Source organism: Struthio camelus, chromosome 3 (assembly GCF_040807025.1).
Source record: "Struthio camelus isolate bStrCam1 chromosome 3, bStrCam1.hap1, whole genome shotgun sequence".
In the NCBI taxonomy this organism is placed as follows: Eukaryota; Metazoa; Chordata; class Aves; order Struthioniformes; family Struthionidae; genus Struthio; species Struthio camelus.
Window position 1 is genome coordinate 75,321,551 of NC_090944.1, and position 18,079 is coordinate 75,339,629.

Here is an 18,079-nt window from a genome sequence, read left to right on the forward strand (position 1 = left end):
TCAAATACATGATATTACTTGTGAGTGAAGTTACTAAGGACTTTGAATTGGCACCAGGTCATCACAGCGACTGTGAATCCTGACCCATCTTGAATTATCGTCATAATCCGAGGTGTTGGGAGTTAGAGGATGGCTGGTATCTCCATCTGTTGTGCTATGCTCATGCAACATTTTAACTTTTTCAGTTAGGGACTCCAGCTATACCATTCCAGAGTTTCAAGAAGGATTTACAAGACCTCTGTACCCTAGCCAAGCAATGAACAGTCCCGTTAAAATGAGTAATGCATTGACACTGCCCATTGACACTGGTAGGGTGGCTTAAGGGAACGCTGGAATAACTGGGTTAGCCCTAGAATATGCAATGCAGTTTCAGCATTGAGGACTGCCTGCACTTTGAAGGGGTCTCCAAGTATACAGCTCTCCTATATAATCCATCAGTCAAGCCTTGATTTTCTGGCTTAGACACCACTGGCCAAGCAGTTATCTGGGTCAGAACTTCACCTAGAGTATCATCAATCTAGATTTTGGTGATGAACGTTATCTAGGCAAATCACAGTGGAAAAAAATAATCTTAATTCTTGTTAGTCTTCACAGTTCATAAATCAAGATCACTGTCTTTTGAAAGCTAACTAAAAAAGAAACCAAAAAATCTTAGAATGGGTCTCCTTCTATGCTAAGTCTTTTCTCATTTTGTCATCCCTTATCGTCAGCAAGGGATGAGGACAACATTTAGGGCAAAGCTGTTATGTATAGCAAGAACTACAGAGACTTAAAAGAGAAGCAAGGAGGTAAAACATTCTCCCTTACTTCCTTAGGCTGGATTAAGAATGGAAAATTCAGCTTTGGAATTCAGAAATGCTTCACTCGACCGGTTTCTGCAGAGCCAATCTCCTCTTTTGCCAGAGCTCCTGGCAACTCTGCTGGGCAGAAAGGGGAGGCAAAATAAAACAAAACAGAACAAAAAAATCAAAAACTAACCCCCCAAATCTTATAATGGCTTTCTACTCAGAGGACTTCATTGCTTGTGATATTTACAGGTAAAATGAACCATGTCAAGAAGAATCCTGGGCTAGAGGTTGGGAAACCGTGTAAAGAGTCCTTCTGTGCATATTAATCTAATTTTTGTGATGGTATTGTAGAATTCTTGAAATATAAAGAATCATGAAAAGGCTCCAGTCCGTAAGCATCTGTCACTATTCATTCTGACTACCTTTCATTTGGTTAAAATATATATTATGAACCAAATTAAAAGGCTGCTCTTCTAAATATTTTTCTCAAACCAGTAAGAAATGCAGAGTTTCAGCTACACCTAGTGGACAAACTCGAAGTACTGCAGCTTTTCTGTAGCCATACGTATACATGTTTTTATGTCATGTTAAATTACTCCAGCTCTGTTTCAATATATAAACTGTGAATTGAATCCTAACACCTTCAAGCAAGTTTCACAATTTAAAGAGCTCCTTAAAAAAATCGGCATGACTATCTGTGCACTGCTGTCTTCAATGTAAAGTGTTTGATTAAAAGGTCCGGACAGAGAATCTCTTCTCAGAAGGCGAAAGCGTGAGAAAAAGAGAAAGAAAGCATGTGGTGTGGTTTGCTGGCTTGCAGCACAGCGCACCAGGCTCTTCTGTAGCAGGTCTGTATCTGCGGACGAGGGGACGGGGAGAGATGCCCATCAGAGGTTGCTCTTGTCCTTATAGGGCAAAGGCGACTTGTGATAGATCAGCTGTTGCTCTCCCCTACAATGCGAGGACAAGTCCGCAATCACCCAGTGCTCAGACTGACCACACAGCCCAAAGGCAAACACACTACCGTCTTAAAACGCTTGAAACACCTTATTTTCATCCTGATTAAACTGAAGGGAGGACAAGAGAAAATATGAGGCCTGCGAGGCTTCTTGGCCACTGAAAAATAATCTTGCCAGATGAGACAGGAACAGTGGGATAAAGCGGATTTAAAAAGAGAAAAGGTGTTTTTTACAAGGAGGATTGAGTAAAGGCTTCAAGTCCATGTTTTGGCCAAACCAGCTTTTAGCAGGGTGACTGACTGAGAACGGGAACACTCCCTAGTAAGTTTGCAGGAGCAAGGACGTAGATCCTCCAGAGCAGAGCAGATGGGACACCTGATTGCAGGCTTAATCAGCTCCCTCCAATGGCAGTTTTGCCACTGACTTCAGCCAGAGCAAATTCAGCGCTGTGTTGTAAATAACGGTCTGTGAAGAAGGTTAACATGTCATGTTTTCTTGAATTCTGCATTTCTCTGGCCTACAGTGTTATGCCCATTCAGAAATTAAAAGCAAAATCAAAAAGTAGTCCTCATCACTCCACAAGAGGCCATTTGTTTTTATTTTGTGGGTTAGGTCTGACCATTTTTCTCACCTATCCCCTAAAACTCTCCCTGTGATGACCACAACTGTTCTTCTTTTTCTGCAAGTCTGCTACTACTTAGAAATGCTTCATATCCATCACCAAACCTCTGTTCATACCTTGCTCTTCCTCTCATCAGATCACATGCTAGCCTTAACGCAGCCTGCCTATAAGCAGCAACCTAACATACTGCCTATAATTAATACAAAATACAACTATTTAACTTCTGTATCATAGCAGCTGTGTTCAGAGGCTTGGTGTAATTTTCTACCTTTGGAAAATTCCAGGAATCCATTCTCGGCTTCAAGTGTTTACTTTAAACTTTGTACAAAGTTGATGGAGGACATATAACTGTACAAGCTTTGTAGACAGAGATAGCATCAGTTATTAGACCAGCTAATGTAGCTGGAAAAAAAAATAGAGACGATTTTGAGCAACAAGCCCTTAAACACTCATCCGGACAAACAGAGAAATCTGAAGTTCTCTGTATTACCTCTGTTTGAATAGCAGCGGATAAGACGTTTTATAGACTTCCATAAACTTCACACTCTCTTGTGCAATGCTCTAATATTAGCTAAGCAGGCTGCAATATAAATTTCATAGTGGAGTTGTTGGGCTCTTTGTCAAAACTGCACACAGGTAGGTGCACCTTCAGAATCTTATTGTGACAAGTGTCTGCTAAATACTTAGACTCTGACTTGAAAAAATGCTCTATACTCACACTGCTAACTTGAGCCGCAGTTCTAGGAGCCTGACAATTCTGGAAGTTACTTTTATTTTACTTTGTTAGTGATAAAATAGGGAATATATCGCCAAGTGAATGCGCAAATAGACAGAGTTAACGAAATGTCTTGGTGAAAGGAAAAGGTGGGAAAGTGATTAGCATTTTACAAAGCCTGATTATCTGGAAAGCCTTTTGCTTATTTTTCATATGGTAAATATCTGTCTTTTTATATCTCTTTTAGGCTTGTGATCAAATTGTCCATTTTTAATTTTTTAAGGGGGGGAAGGGCACAGCAGATGGACTGGGACTGAAATACCTGATCCATCTCTACTAAAAACCTGGTGTTGCAAATGTCTTTCTAAAATGAGGTAAAGAGAATAACAGAGACCATACAGTGCCTCATCTGTTCAGTCATTTGATGTATTTTGCTATTGTTACAGCTACTGAGACTCAGCTTTATCTTGTGTGAGAGCACAATAATGGCACCCTATTGAAATGTGTAAATACATTTTCAGAAACTATGTAAAACACCTCCTCTGTACTGACAAAATGATGCACTTAGAATACATGAAACCTGGAGAAAACGCTACTGCCTTGGGTTCCAAATTCCTTTGATTCCTAATCTTAGTTTTATTGCACAGGCAGTGTTATCTGACAAATATATCTGCCTGAATATTTAAATAAATACTTTGTCTTATCATTTAAACAGCTCTTGTCAATGTTACCTAGTCCTTGTTCACACTTCTGTCCCTATGAGTGATGATAAAGAAATAGATCAGGTTAAGGTCAGCGTGTGTTAGCCCAGATCCATAACACAGGCATTTCTTGTTCCTGCCTGTGGTGGTCCTGCAGTGAATATATTGGAGGAAATGAAGGCTTCAGAGAGGACAGCTGTAAGGTCATGGACAAGAGCTTCTTTTTTAACATCATTTCTCTCCCCTCCGTGCCCCCACCTACTCCCCAGTTTTGCAGAGGATTCTAATGCAAAGGGGTATTGGTCCTTTTGGTACCATCTTACCCGTTAACTCCCACTGAGCTGCACAGCCAGGAGAAAGTGGAGGCTGGAGGCCAGCAGGAACAGGATGGTTCCTGCAATAAGATGTTGCTACAGAAGTTAACCATGCCCTGAAGAAGTATTATGCATCATGACCTGACTGCACAGGCACATGCCATACATCGCCTTCGGCCAAAGACCAATGATCCACAGCATGTCAGCATCCAACTTCCCCAAGAGATCTGGCGTGTGGAAAACATCTCCTGGAAAAAAAATAGAAAAGAAAGAAAAAAGAAGCAAATAAAAGGAACTCCTGCAAATGCAGATGTTGGAATTTTCCAATCCCCCTAGCAAGACAAGATAAGCAGGGGATAATCCCAGTTTATATAACATTAAAAAAAAAAAAGAAAGGACACCAATAGAAACGTTTTCGTGAGGTTTGCTCCCCCAAACCCTCACGAGACCCTTCGACAGGCGCGGCGGCCCCCCGCCCCAGCAGCCGGACGCACCCCGCCGCGGGGCGGCCTGGCGACACGGGGGGCAGCCCCCTCGCCCGCCTCCCTGCGCTGCGCGGGCCGTGGCGGGGGCGGCGGCGCGGGCAGGCGCCACACGGGGGCGCCGTGGGGCCGCGCCGCGCCGCGCAGGTGCCCGCCCGGGCGGCGGGGCCGCGGTGCGCGCTGGCCCCGCGCCGGGCCAAAGTGGCGCTGCCGCCCGGGTCCGCGCCCGCGGCCCTCTCCTTCTCCCCCCTCCCCATGAGTGTTTCCCCCCCCCGCGTGGGTTGTTCCCGCTGTCCCAAGCAGCACCTATCTCCCTGCCTGCGTGTTTTGCGCGGCGCGGCGGCTTAGGGCTGATCTGCCTGCCAAATAAAGCCGCGTGGCTATTTATGGACGTGGCTTAAAGAAAAGCAGACCGCATGGACCATGTTAGAAGTTTTTTTGAAAAACAGCCAAAGTACAGAGGTCAAGTTTCCTGTACTAAAAGCAACTTAATAGGACACAAGACTGCAGCGGGGTTCGCAAGTATCTGGCAGTAGCCGGAAAAGTAGGTCATTGTGCATTTTTCGCTAATCGCTCGGTTGAGATAATAAATTATTTTAACATATTTATAAACACTATAGAGGCTAGAGAGACTCAACTGGAAGGCCTATTACTGCTTGAGCTGAAGCCAGTGGGTCTGTTGCCAGGGCGTTCACTTCAGGAAGATGAGGGTCAGGCCCCCAATATTGCTTGGTAGATGGTATTATGAACAGGAAAATATATAGTTGTGGTATCCACTGGGATCTGACTCTTCATTAGAAATTAAGTGACAGTGTAGGCAATATGATTGTTTTGCAAATTTCCCTAGGGTATGCTTTTAAGAAATCATAAAAATCCTTGACAATGCCTTGCTCAAAGCCAGTGCTTTCGGTAGCTGCTGTTGTTCAGGGGCAGTGGCTCTTAGGAGTTTTACAAGGAGTTGTACGCAAATAGACTCTACCGGCATGCCCGTGAAACTGCCTATTCTTGGAAAAGCTTATATGCAAGGATTTAATGCTGACAGACTTAAGTAGTGATGTCTCAACTATGAAAAATCTGTTGTTTAACCAACTTTACGAAGCAAAAGTGCTTATCGTTAAAGGAATAATACTCCCTTTTGTTTTAGGAGATCATGGAGGATTTAAACATTTATGCAATTTGGTATGCACATGGTTTGATAGTCTGTTTTATAGGAAGTTGATTAAAATCAGAAAAACCACCCTCCCAAACTGTAGCAGAAGAGGGCAATGCAACGTTCGCAGATCAAACAGCCTTAAAGTGGGTATAGGATTTACATAGTGGTGAGCTGGGCAATGGCTCTCAAAACTACAGCTGTGTTCTTCTAAACATTCTTTTAAGTTATTGGTGAGCTGATAAATTATGTTTCACTGCCATCTGATGTTAAATTTATTATTGCAAAACATGAGCAAACACTGGCTGAAATAAGTTGTTTTTTAAATTCCTGGGTGCTGAAGGTGGTCTAAGAACGGGCTACTACCAGCTGCAGAGATGGTTTTGTCATCAGGTGTCCCCGGAAGTGTACACTTCCTTATTTCTGGTTTTGTTAATATTTTAACACATTTTATTATTTTTACATTCATAAAACAAAGTGGCTACTTTATGTCTGTGTAAGAAAAAGAAGCAAAGTACCACTTTTATCACCAGCTGGGACAATTTTAGCAATAGTAATCAGTTTAATTTCCCAGCTTGATTCAAAACACTGCTATTTACACTCCCATTGTGTGGCGATGTCCTCCCCTGTTTACATGCCCAGGTTTAAAATTTAACTACATCTACCATGCTGTTTTTCTTCCTAATAAATGCAGAACAGAAGCCAGAAAAAAGTAAGCAAAAAGAAAGCACAGTGCTGTCAGTCTTGTGTTAAACTTCGGAAGTGTGGCTAAGTGGGATTACATGTATTATTAGGGTCCTGATCCTGCAGTCCTTACTGAAGTAATAACTTAAATGGGAGCTTTGCCAAAGGCTGAGAGGGGAAGAGAAGACTGCAACAGTTGGCACTGAAAGAACAAGGTGTCAATTGCCTTATAATAATGCAATTTTTTCTCCCAAATATTTAGAGAATATCTGTATGAATTTGTCTCAGTGGCTTCCGTTGGTGGTAATTTCTGGGAGAACGAGCTTAGAGATGTCCCATAACAGAGTATTTTAGGGATATATGTTAGTTATTGCTTTCTACATCACTAGAAATGTAGCTGATTTTGATGTGATGCAGATCTGGACTGATGCAGCAATCTCCTGTGTAAACCATGCGAAAGAAGAGATACAGGACAAAACCCACCACCCTCCTTCCCCAAGTTACAAATACTTATTTCTTAAACACAGCTGATCTTTTACATAGGTCTTCCAGGTGAGATAGTAAATATACAAAAGAACAAAGTCTACTATATAAGTGAAAGAGGATTTATAAAATTACAAGTTTAATAGATAAATATAATAAATACTTTATGCATCATAACTCTGGACAACTACATTTAAAGCAAGTATGTTGGCAAGTCACAGAAAAAGTTGCATCTTGGCAACTTTATTTTTCATAAAACCACACTGACAGGCATATTACAATGTTACGTATGAGGCTTTATGCTGTAAGTATGTTTAAATCCTGCTCACCTACTGAGTTCACCATGACATATATATGGGTGCAGTGTACTTTCTATTTTGGAATGTCTTTTTGAACACCAACAACAGTTGTACAGATAGATGTTCTACTTACCAGGGACAGCGGGGAGAGTTTTGAAGAAAAATACTGGTAAATGACTTCTAGAAAAACTAAAGCATTTCTTAACTTTTTATTGACATTGGCAAATTAAAATAGAATAAATTAACAATATTTTCTCAAAAAAATGTTTTGTACAAAAATACTGTCAAAATTTCCTGAAAAGCTTTCAACACAGTAGTATCTTTTCATGTACTGAATAAACTATATTAGCACAGTGTCAAAATGCTGAAGACAGAAACAAAATAATTATAATTAAAAAAAACCAACTGTGAAATGTTTGCCACTAGTCAACATTCCATCCACACCATATTATTGTCTGTACATATGGGGGAGGGGGACTGGGTAGCAGACTTTAAGTAACAGTATTACTTTTCCTGATTCGGAAAGGTTTGGCCCACATCTGTTAAGCTTCCAGTTTAGCATATTCAAAAAAATATATATATATATTTATTAGTCTGCACTGCAATGCATAGTTAAAAAATGAAGCAAGATGGCAGCATTTGTGCAGTAGTATCTGCCCTTCAAAGTTCATGCAACCAACTAATGCAATTTTTTCCCCTGTTCACTCAGAATTTGAATGCAGTTCAAGTCATTGGAAATCATCGTTTACAAAATCCACAAGATTAAGCAATTTGCCAAGATTAATATCTAACAGTTCAGCACTGTGGAAATCATGGGCATGTTACTGCAAGGAAATTAAGAGAGAGAAGGGCAGGGGGAGGACAACATAAAAAGGCAGAGTTAGCTAGAAATTATTCCTACAGGAGGGGAGGTGAGTGTCAAAGCTACCCCAAAAAAAAAAAAAAAAGTGGCAGCAATTAAAAAAAAAAGATTTATACAAGCGCATAGTTTACTCTGCTTTCCAGATTCTCACCTTTTCAAGCCCTGAAAAGTGAGACACTGTGTCTAAGGGAATGTTTTCATTCACACCGATAGAAAGTCCTTTGTTTGTTTTCAATGAATCAGCAGCTCACCCTGCTGGGCTGCTGTTTGCAAACGAAGTCTGTCATGAAGTCAAACTCGTTCTGTCCCAACCACAGCTCGGGCAGCTCCTTGATGCGATCCAGGCCCATTTCGATGACTAAGGACATGAGGACCTCCTCGTCGATGAAGTCAGTGTCTATGACATTGGGGGGCAGCATTGCCGCGGGGCCGTGGGGGCCGGCGGGCGGCCCGCCGCCGCCTCCGCCGCCGCCGTGCTTGGGGTCTCTGCAGTCCCTGAAATGCTGGCTGCTGCCCGTCAGCTGGTGGCTCGCCGGGTGCAAGTCCGGCATGTAGTGGCTGTGAGGGTAGGGGTGGTGGCTGAAATACTGGTTGTTCAGCTTCTGGAGCTGCATGCTGGCTGTGAGCTGCCCGCCTTGGCTGGCCACGGGGGGGGCCATGAACTGGGAGCCGCTAAACCTCGCGGCGGGCGGCATGGTGCTGGGAGGGTGCCCTCCGTTCACGCTCCCGGGCCCCATGGCGTGTCTGATCCCGCTAGTTGCGTTCATATTTCCAGCTCCGTAATGTATATGGTCGCCCATCAAGGCGCTGAAGGCGTGCTGCTGCTGCTGTTGCTGGTGGTGGTGATGGGGGGTAGGAAAGGGACCCATTCCCATCCGATGGGCAGGGTGGTGGTGAAGCCCGCTGGATCCGTCAGGGAATCGCCCGTGATTCATGGCCATCATGTGGTCTGCCATTTCCCACCTAGAAAGTTAGCATGGGAATATATTAAGAAAAAAAAAAAAAAACCAGCCCTCAGACATCAAATCTCCCTCTTCGGAACTCGCTGCATGTATCTGTCCCTGAGAGAAATGACTTGGCTGGTCCCGCCGTCCTCTCTTTCAAAGAGGGAGGAAAAAAAAAAAAATCTCCTACCACGACTCTACCGTAGAGTACAAAGCGAAAAATAAAAGACGAGTCTGCAGTGCAAAAATCTCAGTCCCCTCTGCAAATCCAACGAGCAACACGCCTTCCCACTTCAACTTCTGCATACCTATCAGCGGAAAGCGTTGCATACAGCAACGACCACCTCCTCCCCAACACGTTCAAAAGGCTCCCAAGCCCCCTGGATTTGCCAGGAAAGGGAACATTTTTAAAAGACACTCTCGATAACTTGCAGAGAACAAGCAAAGAATTAAATACGTCCCATCTAGCCCTTGTCAGCAACTTTTGGAATTAAGTCCGAAGATTTTTTTTTTTAAATATAGTACTGCACAGATAAGGAGATTAAGCCACACAGCTGAGGACTACCTTCCCTCCCCCGCCCCCCGTGTATTTAAGCAGTCACATTTTTTCCTGTTGCACACAAAAGGGACACACAACACCAGCCACAGAAGCTCCACACTCACCTCCCTGCTTCTTTCTTCTGTCGCTTCAAAGGTGTCGGTGAAATCAGTCAGTAAAAGTCACCCAGCATAGAGAGGGCTTCCCTGGCTCTCTCCTCTGCGCTTACGTGATGGTGATATTATTGCTATTGCTGCCGCTGCCGCAGACCCAAAGCTGTTTTTCACTCCTCCGCGAGGCTCATCGGCACTTGCCAACAATGAGCTGTGTTTCTTACCCAGCTTTGGCCACAGCTAATATAGGATTTCAGAAGGGAGGAGCAAAACCCTTACAGGCAACCAGAAGTAAAACCTGGAGCAAGCGAGGGGGAAAAAAAAAAAACCCCAGCGCGCGCGCACACGCACGCACACACACGAACACACACACACACACACACACACACACACACACGCACACACACGCACGCACGCACGCGCACACACACACACACACACACGAAGACACGCAGAAAGGGCCAGGCGGATCTGGAAGGCATCCAAGGAATCCTGTTCCTTCTGGCTGAGCCACACGTGTGTTTGCTGATCACTTGTGCTCTTGCCCGGAGGAGCCCGCGCCGCCCACCCGCGGCAGCGCTGCCCGCCGTGGGCAGAGCGGGGCTCCGGGCCGGGCGGTCAGCGGAGCCCCCGCACCCCGCGGGCCACTCACAGCTGGGGGTTCCCCCCTGCACCCTCCCAGCCCAAACTAGCCGGCTCCGCTCTCGCTGCTCGCCCAGCTCCGGTCATTCCCGCCGGCCCCCACCCTGGGGGGGCGCTGCGGAGCTGCGAGGCGCGGCGCCGCCGGCCGCGGACACGCGTGGGGCTCGGCGCTCCGGCAGCGCTGCCCCCGGCTCAGCCAGGCTCGTCCTCCCTTCGGCGGCGCCACGGCCGCAGGTGCCCGGCCCCGCCGGCGCGGGCTCTCCCGGGGCGCCGCGTGGGCTCCCCCGGGGCCGGCCCCTCTCCCGGCGGCGGGATCCGAGATCCACTTTTTTCCACAGACATGGGCGCCGCCGCCGCTGCCGCTGCCCCGCATGCCGGAGGTGGAGGAGAAGGGGGTGCCGGCACACGCTCTCCCTCCACCGGGTTTGCCCCACGAGTTGCCGGCCGTCCCGCGTGGGCAAGGCGAGTGCTGACCCTAGGTCGTTTTGGTGGGTTATTACGACGGGTTTTCTTGGAAGGGCAAAGGAAAAAAAAATGCAGAGCGTGGATACATGCTTTGTAAGCGTGCTCCTCCCGGCTGGGCACGTCCCCTATCACCTATTTGTTCTGGGCAGTACCCTGCCTCACAGTACAGTGGCGGTGACTGGCCCTGCTCCGGCCCAGCAGGGGCAAGAGCGCACAAAATCCCCCGACAACAGCGCTCCTGTGCTTGCAAAATGCACCTCTTGCTCCAAATCTACCAGCTCCTCTCTGAAGGGTGGCTGGGCTGAAATAGCATGCAAACACCGAGGGGGAAGGGCAGAGGCCAGCTGCAGAGAAGAACTGGATGATGCCCTTTTTTCTGTGGTGTCTTCACCTGGCTTCCCCCTCTCCGCACCCAAGACCAGGCACTGGGCCGCTGCCCGCTTGACTGCGGAGGAGGCAGCTCTAGGCAGGCTGCCCCCCAGGAGCCCAAGAACCGTGGGCACCTTTTCAGAGGTCAAAGCAGCCATCATGCAGGCTGAGCTGGAGCTTCTGCTCCTCTGCGAGCTGTCCAAGGACACAAGAGCGTGAGAGGTGCACCAGGTTTCTGAGGGGAGGCATGGGCAAGGGCAAACAGGCCATCAGGAGCAGGCCTGTCAATGCAGCTGGCCTCTTACCCCCTTATGGATGGGCCAGGCCCTTGCTTGGCCACAGCAAATTGCAAAGGCGAAACCAAAAGGAGGGTTAACTCCACCTGTCTCCCGCTGTGATGGAGGCTGAGCTGGGTTCCCGGGTGCAGCAAGGTGCAGCAGAGGGTAATTCCCTGGGTGGCTGGTGCAATCCAAGCAAAGCCCTGCGAGCAGGCAGCCGAGGATGGGAACGTACAAGGCGCCAGAAGAACGCGCTGCAGAAAGCCCAGCTGTGAAGGGTGGCGAGGATAGAACTGGAGGGCTGGGAGAACAGGAAGTCTTGCAAGTGTCAGCATTACCTTGAGGAAGTGACCTCATCCTGTGGCTAGATTTCTTGTGGGATTAAGTAGGATGCCTACCATGATGTCACATTTTGGTCTTCTCATGTGTGTGAGTAGGTGGACTTCTGGGAGGTGCTATTGAAGCAGGGCCTCTTATCTAGCCAGGGATGGTCAGAGAAGCAAGAGCTTTCTACAGATTTCTCCTTCTCGGGGTTGTGTAGGTTTTACAGGGCAAAACAGTGAATAATAAGAAGGTCCTGTTCCGTGTGGCAATTACTCAGCAGAGTATCATGACAAGTGGTTTGTTTAATGTCACATATCCATGGTGAGATTGGTGTGCCTTTTTGCTCTCCATTGCCTTAAGTTTGAGCTCCTTTCTAAAGCCAAATGTGTATTATATCACAACACTTTGAATGCCCATTCCTATTTTTGGTTTTCAGGTGCTGGAAGCTGGTACTGGGTGCTAAAGTTAGTTACGGAGAATTGACATGAGACTGCCAGAAGAAATAGTAGGCATGTCACAGCCTCTGTGACACACTCATACAAAACATATTTTCAGGTATTTATAGCCCATCTGCAAAGAATTAGGCAGGATGGATCTTTCTTCATCAGGGATTGCAATGCGATCCAGATAAAGTTCAGCAGTGTGGTGCAAGATGAGCCAAGTTTTTCATTGTTAGATGGTTTATGGCCACAGCATTCTACAACAAAATGGGAATACAATCAGTTGGTTGCTTTCCAGGAAATGGCTTGAAGACTGGTGACAAGCAGCAAAGGGAATGCAGGACAAAGCATGAATCCATCACTGTAGAGCTACTAGGAAACTATGAATCTCATCTGTTTGCCACTCCTAATCTGAGCCACAGTTATTTAAAGCAATCTTTTCAGTGGTATTCTTCAAAGTCTTCTGCATACCTGAATTGGTTCTTCAGTCAAATAGTAAGAAAGTGGGACACTGCATATCTGGAGAACACAGGAGATGGCCAGGGGAGGGGATGAAAGTGGAGACGTTCACCAAATCACTCCTCAGTGAAGAATCTGAGTATCATTGAAAGCAGAATGTGACTGCTGTGCCCATCTAGAAAGAATCACTGAGAAATATCAAATACAACAGTAGAAAAGAAGGAAAAAGATGGATCCTCAGGAGGGTGTTAACATTTTCAGTCAGAAGGGCATACAGGAATTGACCCTGGAGGCTACCCTGCGCATTCCTTCCCGACTGGAACATCTGCAGAGTGTGACAGAACAGAAAGGAAAATCAAAAAGGAGAATCCAAGATGATGTTTTTCCAGGTATTTGCTGAAAATGTTAAATGAATGCTTGCAGTTCTAGGGATACATCACAGGAACTGGATATACAGGGCAACGAATTTCAGGAGGACTTGGATCTCTAAGTCCTTTTTGGCAACCCTGAAAATACAATCTGTAACTCACTGTGACTTGTTTCTCCCATATCACCCTGGAGACAAATTTCTGTGTGTTCCACTCTGGCACAAAGCAGTCAGGAAAACTCAGTTTAGGACATCTGCTAGGGTTATCTGATGGGAAAATTTATATTAGAATGATATCCTGGAAGAAATGCCCTTTCTGTAGAAGTGATTAAGCTTGAGAAGCTTATTGAGAAGGCAAGTCATGATTTTCCAGCTACTCCTGTTTTTGACCCGCTCACAACTTCCTTCAGTCCGACCCGTCCCAGGGGCACATGGCACTTGGGAGAGAAGAGGGAACTGTGGTGCCGGAGGGCCACAGCTCTTTGCTTTACCAGCAGTGAGGCTGGATGGCTCTGGCTGGTTTCATTTTCTGTCTCTAGAAAAAACGATGAACTTGACAAGCATGTTCCAGATGGGCACCCAGGAAGCATAGAAATCTATTTCAGTCTCTCAACATGCATTTTTTTCTCCTCGAATTTCCCTTTGTGAGAAGAACAGTGGTTTTTGGTCAGTGGGATAAAAAAGTAGGGTTTTTTGACTAGGAGAAAATTCCATTCTTTGGCATGCTTTCCTGAGAGACCCATTTTGGGGGCTGACCTGCTGGAAAGCAGCTCTGAGGAGAAGGACCTGGGAGTGCTGGTGGACAACAGGTTGACCATGAGCCAGCAATGTGCCCTTGTGGCCAAGAAGGCCAATGGTATCCTGGGCTGCATGAGGAAGAGTGCTGCCAGCAGGTCGAGGGAGGTGATCCTCCCCCTCTACTCAGCCCTGGTGAGGCCTCATCTGGAGTACTGTGTCCAGCTCTGGGCTCCCAATACAAGAGACACATGGAGCTCCTGGAGCAAGTGCAGTGAAGGGCTACTAAGATGATGAAGGGACTGGAGCATCTCTCCTATGAGGAAAGGCTGAGAGAGTTGGGCCTGTTCAGCCTGGAGAAGAGAAGACTTGGGGGGATCTGATCAATGTGTATAGCTATCCGAAGGGAGGGTGTCAAGAGGATGAGGCCAGGCTGTTCTCAGTGGTGCACAGCGATAGGACAAGAGGCAACGGGCAGAAACTGAACCACAGGAAGTTCTGTCTGAACATGAGGAAAAACTTCTTTCCTGTGACGGTGAGTGAGCACTGGACCAGGTTGCCCAGAGAGGTTGTGGAGTCTCCTTCCTTGCAGAAGTTGAAAAGCCATCTAGACACAATTCTGAGTAATGTGGTCTAGGTGACCCTGTTTGAGCAGGGGGTTTGGACTAGATGATCTCCAGAGGTCCCCTCTAACCTCAACCATTCTGTGATTCTGTGATTATTCTTATATGGTTTGATGGGGGAAAGTGTACAGTGGGCACAAGGTTAGCTATGGGCCTGGGCATGAGATCCTCAGAGTATCTCAGTGGGAGGGAATGACCTTGCTTGTTCTTCAGTTTGAATAACAACAAAATCAAGACTACAGAACCAGAAGAGAGAGGTTTACTTCAGGTTGACTCAGTTAGTTCAGTACCAGGCACAAGCTTCCTAAAATTGTCACAGTTCCCCTCTGCTGCTTCCAGACACCGGCCAGTGTTCCCCAGAGCTTACCATCTGTCCTTCTGTTTCAATGATCTTCTCTATATGGGAAGGCTACTGTTCAATGAGATAAAGTAGTCCGACATATAACTATGCAGCCCAGGTGTGGAAGAGATGACCCAACAGGAATTTTTGTCAGTAGTGGTGTATGTTAGAAGGAATTAACGGATTGATGTCCAAGCAAAAGAAAATCTGTGCTGTGTTCCTTACAGTTGGTCAGCATGGGAGAGTAGGTGGAAATGTAAAGAGAGACAGAGCATGCGCTATCTCCGCTAGTCAGCCTAGGACTCATTTTTTCTTTGCTGGGTTTCACAAGGTAATTGATGTCTCTGCTGATTAGAAGTGGTTACTCTGCTGAGAACAGTGGTTACCAGTGTATTTATTAGCAACAAATCTTTATAAAGAGCAAAGAGAGTTACTGAAAGCAATGAACTTCCCAAACCATTTGGAGGTAAGTTAAGGGTTTCATGAACTTGCATCCCTTGTTTGTGTGCCAGGAGCCAAAGATGTACATATCAAAGTAGTTTTCTAAATTAAGGAACATGGGCTATGCAAATTGTGCTAGTCTCTCCACCCACCTTTTCCTGTTTGTTTAGATGGCTCAAGATAGTAATATATTTATAATGGTAATAATGAATGTGGCTTTGCACTCTTTGTCTGTATTGTCTTTTTCCTGTGAGAAAGTCTTGGGAAGGGTGACAAGCTACATCTTTTTACTTTAAGCTCTGTCAATGCAGTGCTTCAAGCCTGTATAATCACAACTGACAGATACTTCCGTAAGTGTAATTTCATTGCAAGGTATTTTCTTTGAAAAAGTAGTTCTGTGAAAATGGAAATACTTGTTAAGAACATTATTTCTTGAGGAGTTTCAAGAGGATATAATTATACAAAAGTAAACACATAAGTAAATCACTAATCAAGTATCTTTCCATTTGCATTCTGTCATACAGAACCCCATCATGGACCTTTTTGGTGCTCTTTACTTTTGGCTATTAATGGGAACTGGAAATAGCAAAAGGAAAATGTTCATGGGCCTTTAGAAAAGTGCTAGTAGGTTCTGCAGTAAACCAAGTAACACCAGGTTCAAATTCAGTACAGAGATGAAAAGCAGTCAACAGCTAGGCTGTGTGAATAATTTTCTTCAGTTTGGTGATCAAGCCAAGTAAATAATAATACTGTTTTGGGACAACAAAGACTTTAAAAAACAATTCAGGTAGAATGAAATGTTTTATTTAATTAAAAATTATTAGAAAGAAGAGTACATATTTCTAAGTATGTATTAGACCTGGATGATTACCCCCACAGTGTTCATTGCATACATTCTGTAATTAATTGAACTGGTAGCTGACAAGTAATTTATTTGAAGTCCACCAAATAATTGAAGCTTATTATTACAATGAATCACAATGCTCCAAACAAGAAAAAAAAAGATTTATGATTATAAATATAGGCCCCAATCCAGGGTAAACTTATGGTTAACTTACATTTTTTTAGGCAGATCATTTCACACAATTCCCTATTCTCTCATATCTGCATACAAAAATTCTAATTCAAATCAGTGAGGTTGCACAGGAAATGAGATACTTCTCAGTATGAGCAGGGATGACAAACTTCTTGTACTACAAATTGAACAAATTGGTGCAACTTAAACCCAGCAATGTTCTGTACTTGGGACTGGACTTCCAGGTGGTTGCTTCTTTAAGGCGTGACAGTTCACCTGTAACACTGATCTGTGACAGCTGAGGGTCTGGCCTGGAATTTTTTTAATATCCAACTTAAAATGTAATTATATTATTCTATTGATTAAGTCAGCATTTTCCCTTTGCAGTTACAATGTTTGTGATCGGAAAAAATATTAGTAAAATTAACAGAATGGTTATATAAAAGTTCTGTTACTTAACTGAACTTCTCTTTAGATTTGGGTAAGCACATACTATGAATATGCTTATTGGACCTAACGACATCATATGCAGCAGAACCTTTTTTAACTACTGACTTCCATGGAGCTTTACACGGGATGCAGCGTACAGCAAGCAAATATGTGCAGAATCAGTACTGTAAATAAAGAAGTAGTCCTTAAATATAATCATGGTGGATATTAATACTTCTCCAGTAACCTTGCCAGTTTGAATTTTATTTAAATAAATAGCTAAGTAGTTTAATTCTCCCCGTGATGATAAAGGGTTACAAGCAGCTGTGGTGTTGGTCACGTGTCACACGTTGTCAGCAGACAGTTGCAGTTTTAGTTACATTTTCTCCTTTAATGTGATTATCTTTTTCTCCTAAATTAAATAATTATAATGTGTGTACTGTGTGGTAATGGCAGCAGCATTCATTCCAGGCATATAAGACTATGCTGTAGTTCAGCAGAATTTATAAGCAATAAACCCTCTCATCTTGTTCAGCCTTTTAGGTAACTTCTTCCACACACACCTTCTCCAGTTTGGTTTCCTTTTACAAGTAAGAAGGATCTGGGAAACATTCCAGTATGACCCGTCTTTTCAGTAGATTTTCATTGTATTTCTTTAGTTGAGAACCTGTACCCCTTTTTATTGCAAACCTCTGTTTTGAGGCTTTTTATTTCAAGTTGGGTCTCACCTCAATCCACTGCTCCACATCATCTTTCTCTAGAACTCTGACATATTATCTTTGTCCTCTGTGGCAAGGGTTAATCTCGCACAGACAGGCCATTCTCTGTGCAGGAGATCGCTATCTGTGCTTCTCCCTTCCTGAATGCTTGCTGCAGCCAGGCTTGCTGCTACTACTCTCAAGATTAGCTATACACTTTCTATGGGGAATTACTTCCTGTTTTCCCTCATCCTTTCATTTTGGTTGGCACCAGCAAGTGTTGTTTCCACTTGTGTAAGTGGCTCTTCTGTGCACCACAGGATTCAGAAGCGACAGACTCGATTTCAGTATGTTTTAATTTTTGCTTTGAAATGTGTACAGTAAGTCGGATGGACCCTGGAAAATAATGAAATACAAACAAAAATAAATAGTTCAAAATAGTTTGTATTTCCTAAAATTAATTAAAACTCAAGTTTTGGAGCTCCTTATTTGGAAACATAAACCCTGTCTTTTTATCAGACATACCTTAGCAAGTTCTGCAAATTTATTATACATTGTTTTTTTCCAATTGATTAATTTTATATTCTTTTTAGGAAGGTACAGCAGACTGTATGTGATTTTTTTACACTTTGCTGTTCTTGTGCGTCAGCCTGATGATATCATACTTGAGCATTACTAATTCTACTACTTTCCATTTACATAAATTAGCACTTCACAGCTTCAGAGCACAATACCAGCATTACCTAATTACTCTAGAATTGAGCATGCACTCTTTTCCTTTTAAAGGAGAAGCTGATGGA

The 18,079-nt window shown here is 44.5% G+C and overlaps 1 protein-coding gene across 1 annotated transcript; it reads right to left on the reverse strand.

Annotated features, from left to right (window-relative positions):
- Positions 1 to 7,006: 7,006 nt before the first annotated feature.
- CITED2 (Cbp/p300 interacting transactivator with Glu/Asp rich carboxy-terminal domain 2) lies at positions 7,007 to 10,172 on the reverse strand. Its single transcript, XM_068938516.1, has 2 exons — positions 9,667 to 10,172; positions 7,007 to 9,022 (listed from the first exon to the last, which is right to left on the reverse strand). The coding sequence occupies exon 2, from the start codon at positions 9,013 to 9,015 to the stop codon at positions 8,299 to 8,301; it is 717 nt and encodes a 238-aa protein (XP_068794617.1). The 5' UTR covers positions 9,016 to 9,022; positions 9,667 to 10,172; the 3' UTR covers positions 7,007 to 8,298.
- Positions 10,173 to 18,079: the final 7,907 nt, after the last annotated feature.

Coding starts and splice junctions, on each gene's coding strand:
- CITED2 (XM_068938516.1), bottom strand. CDS start 9,015: ATGGCAGACCACATGATGGCCATGAATCACGGGCGATTCCCTGACGGA.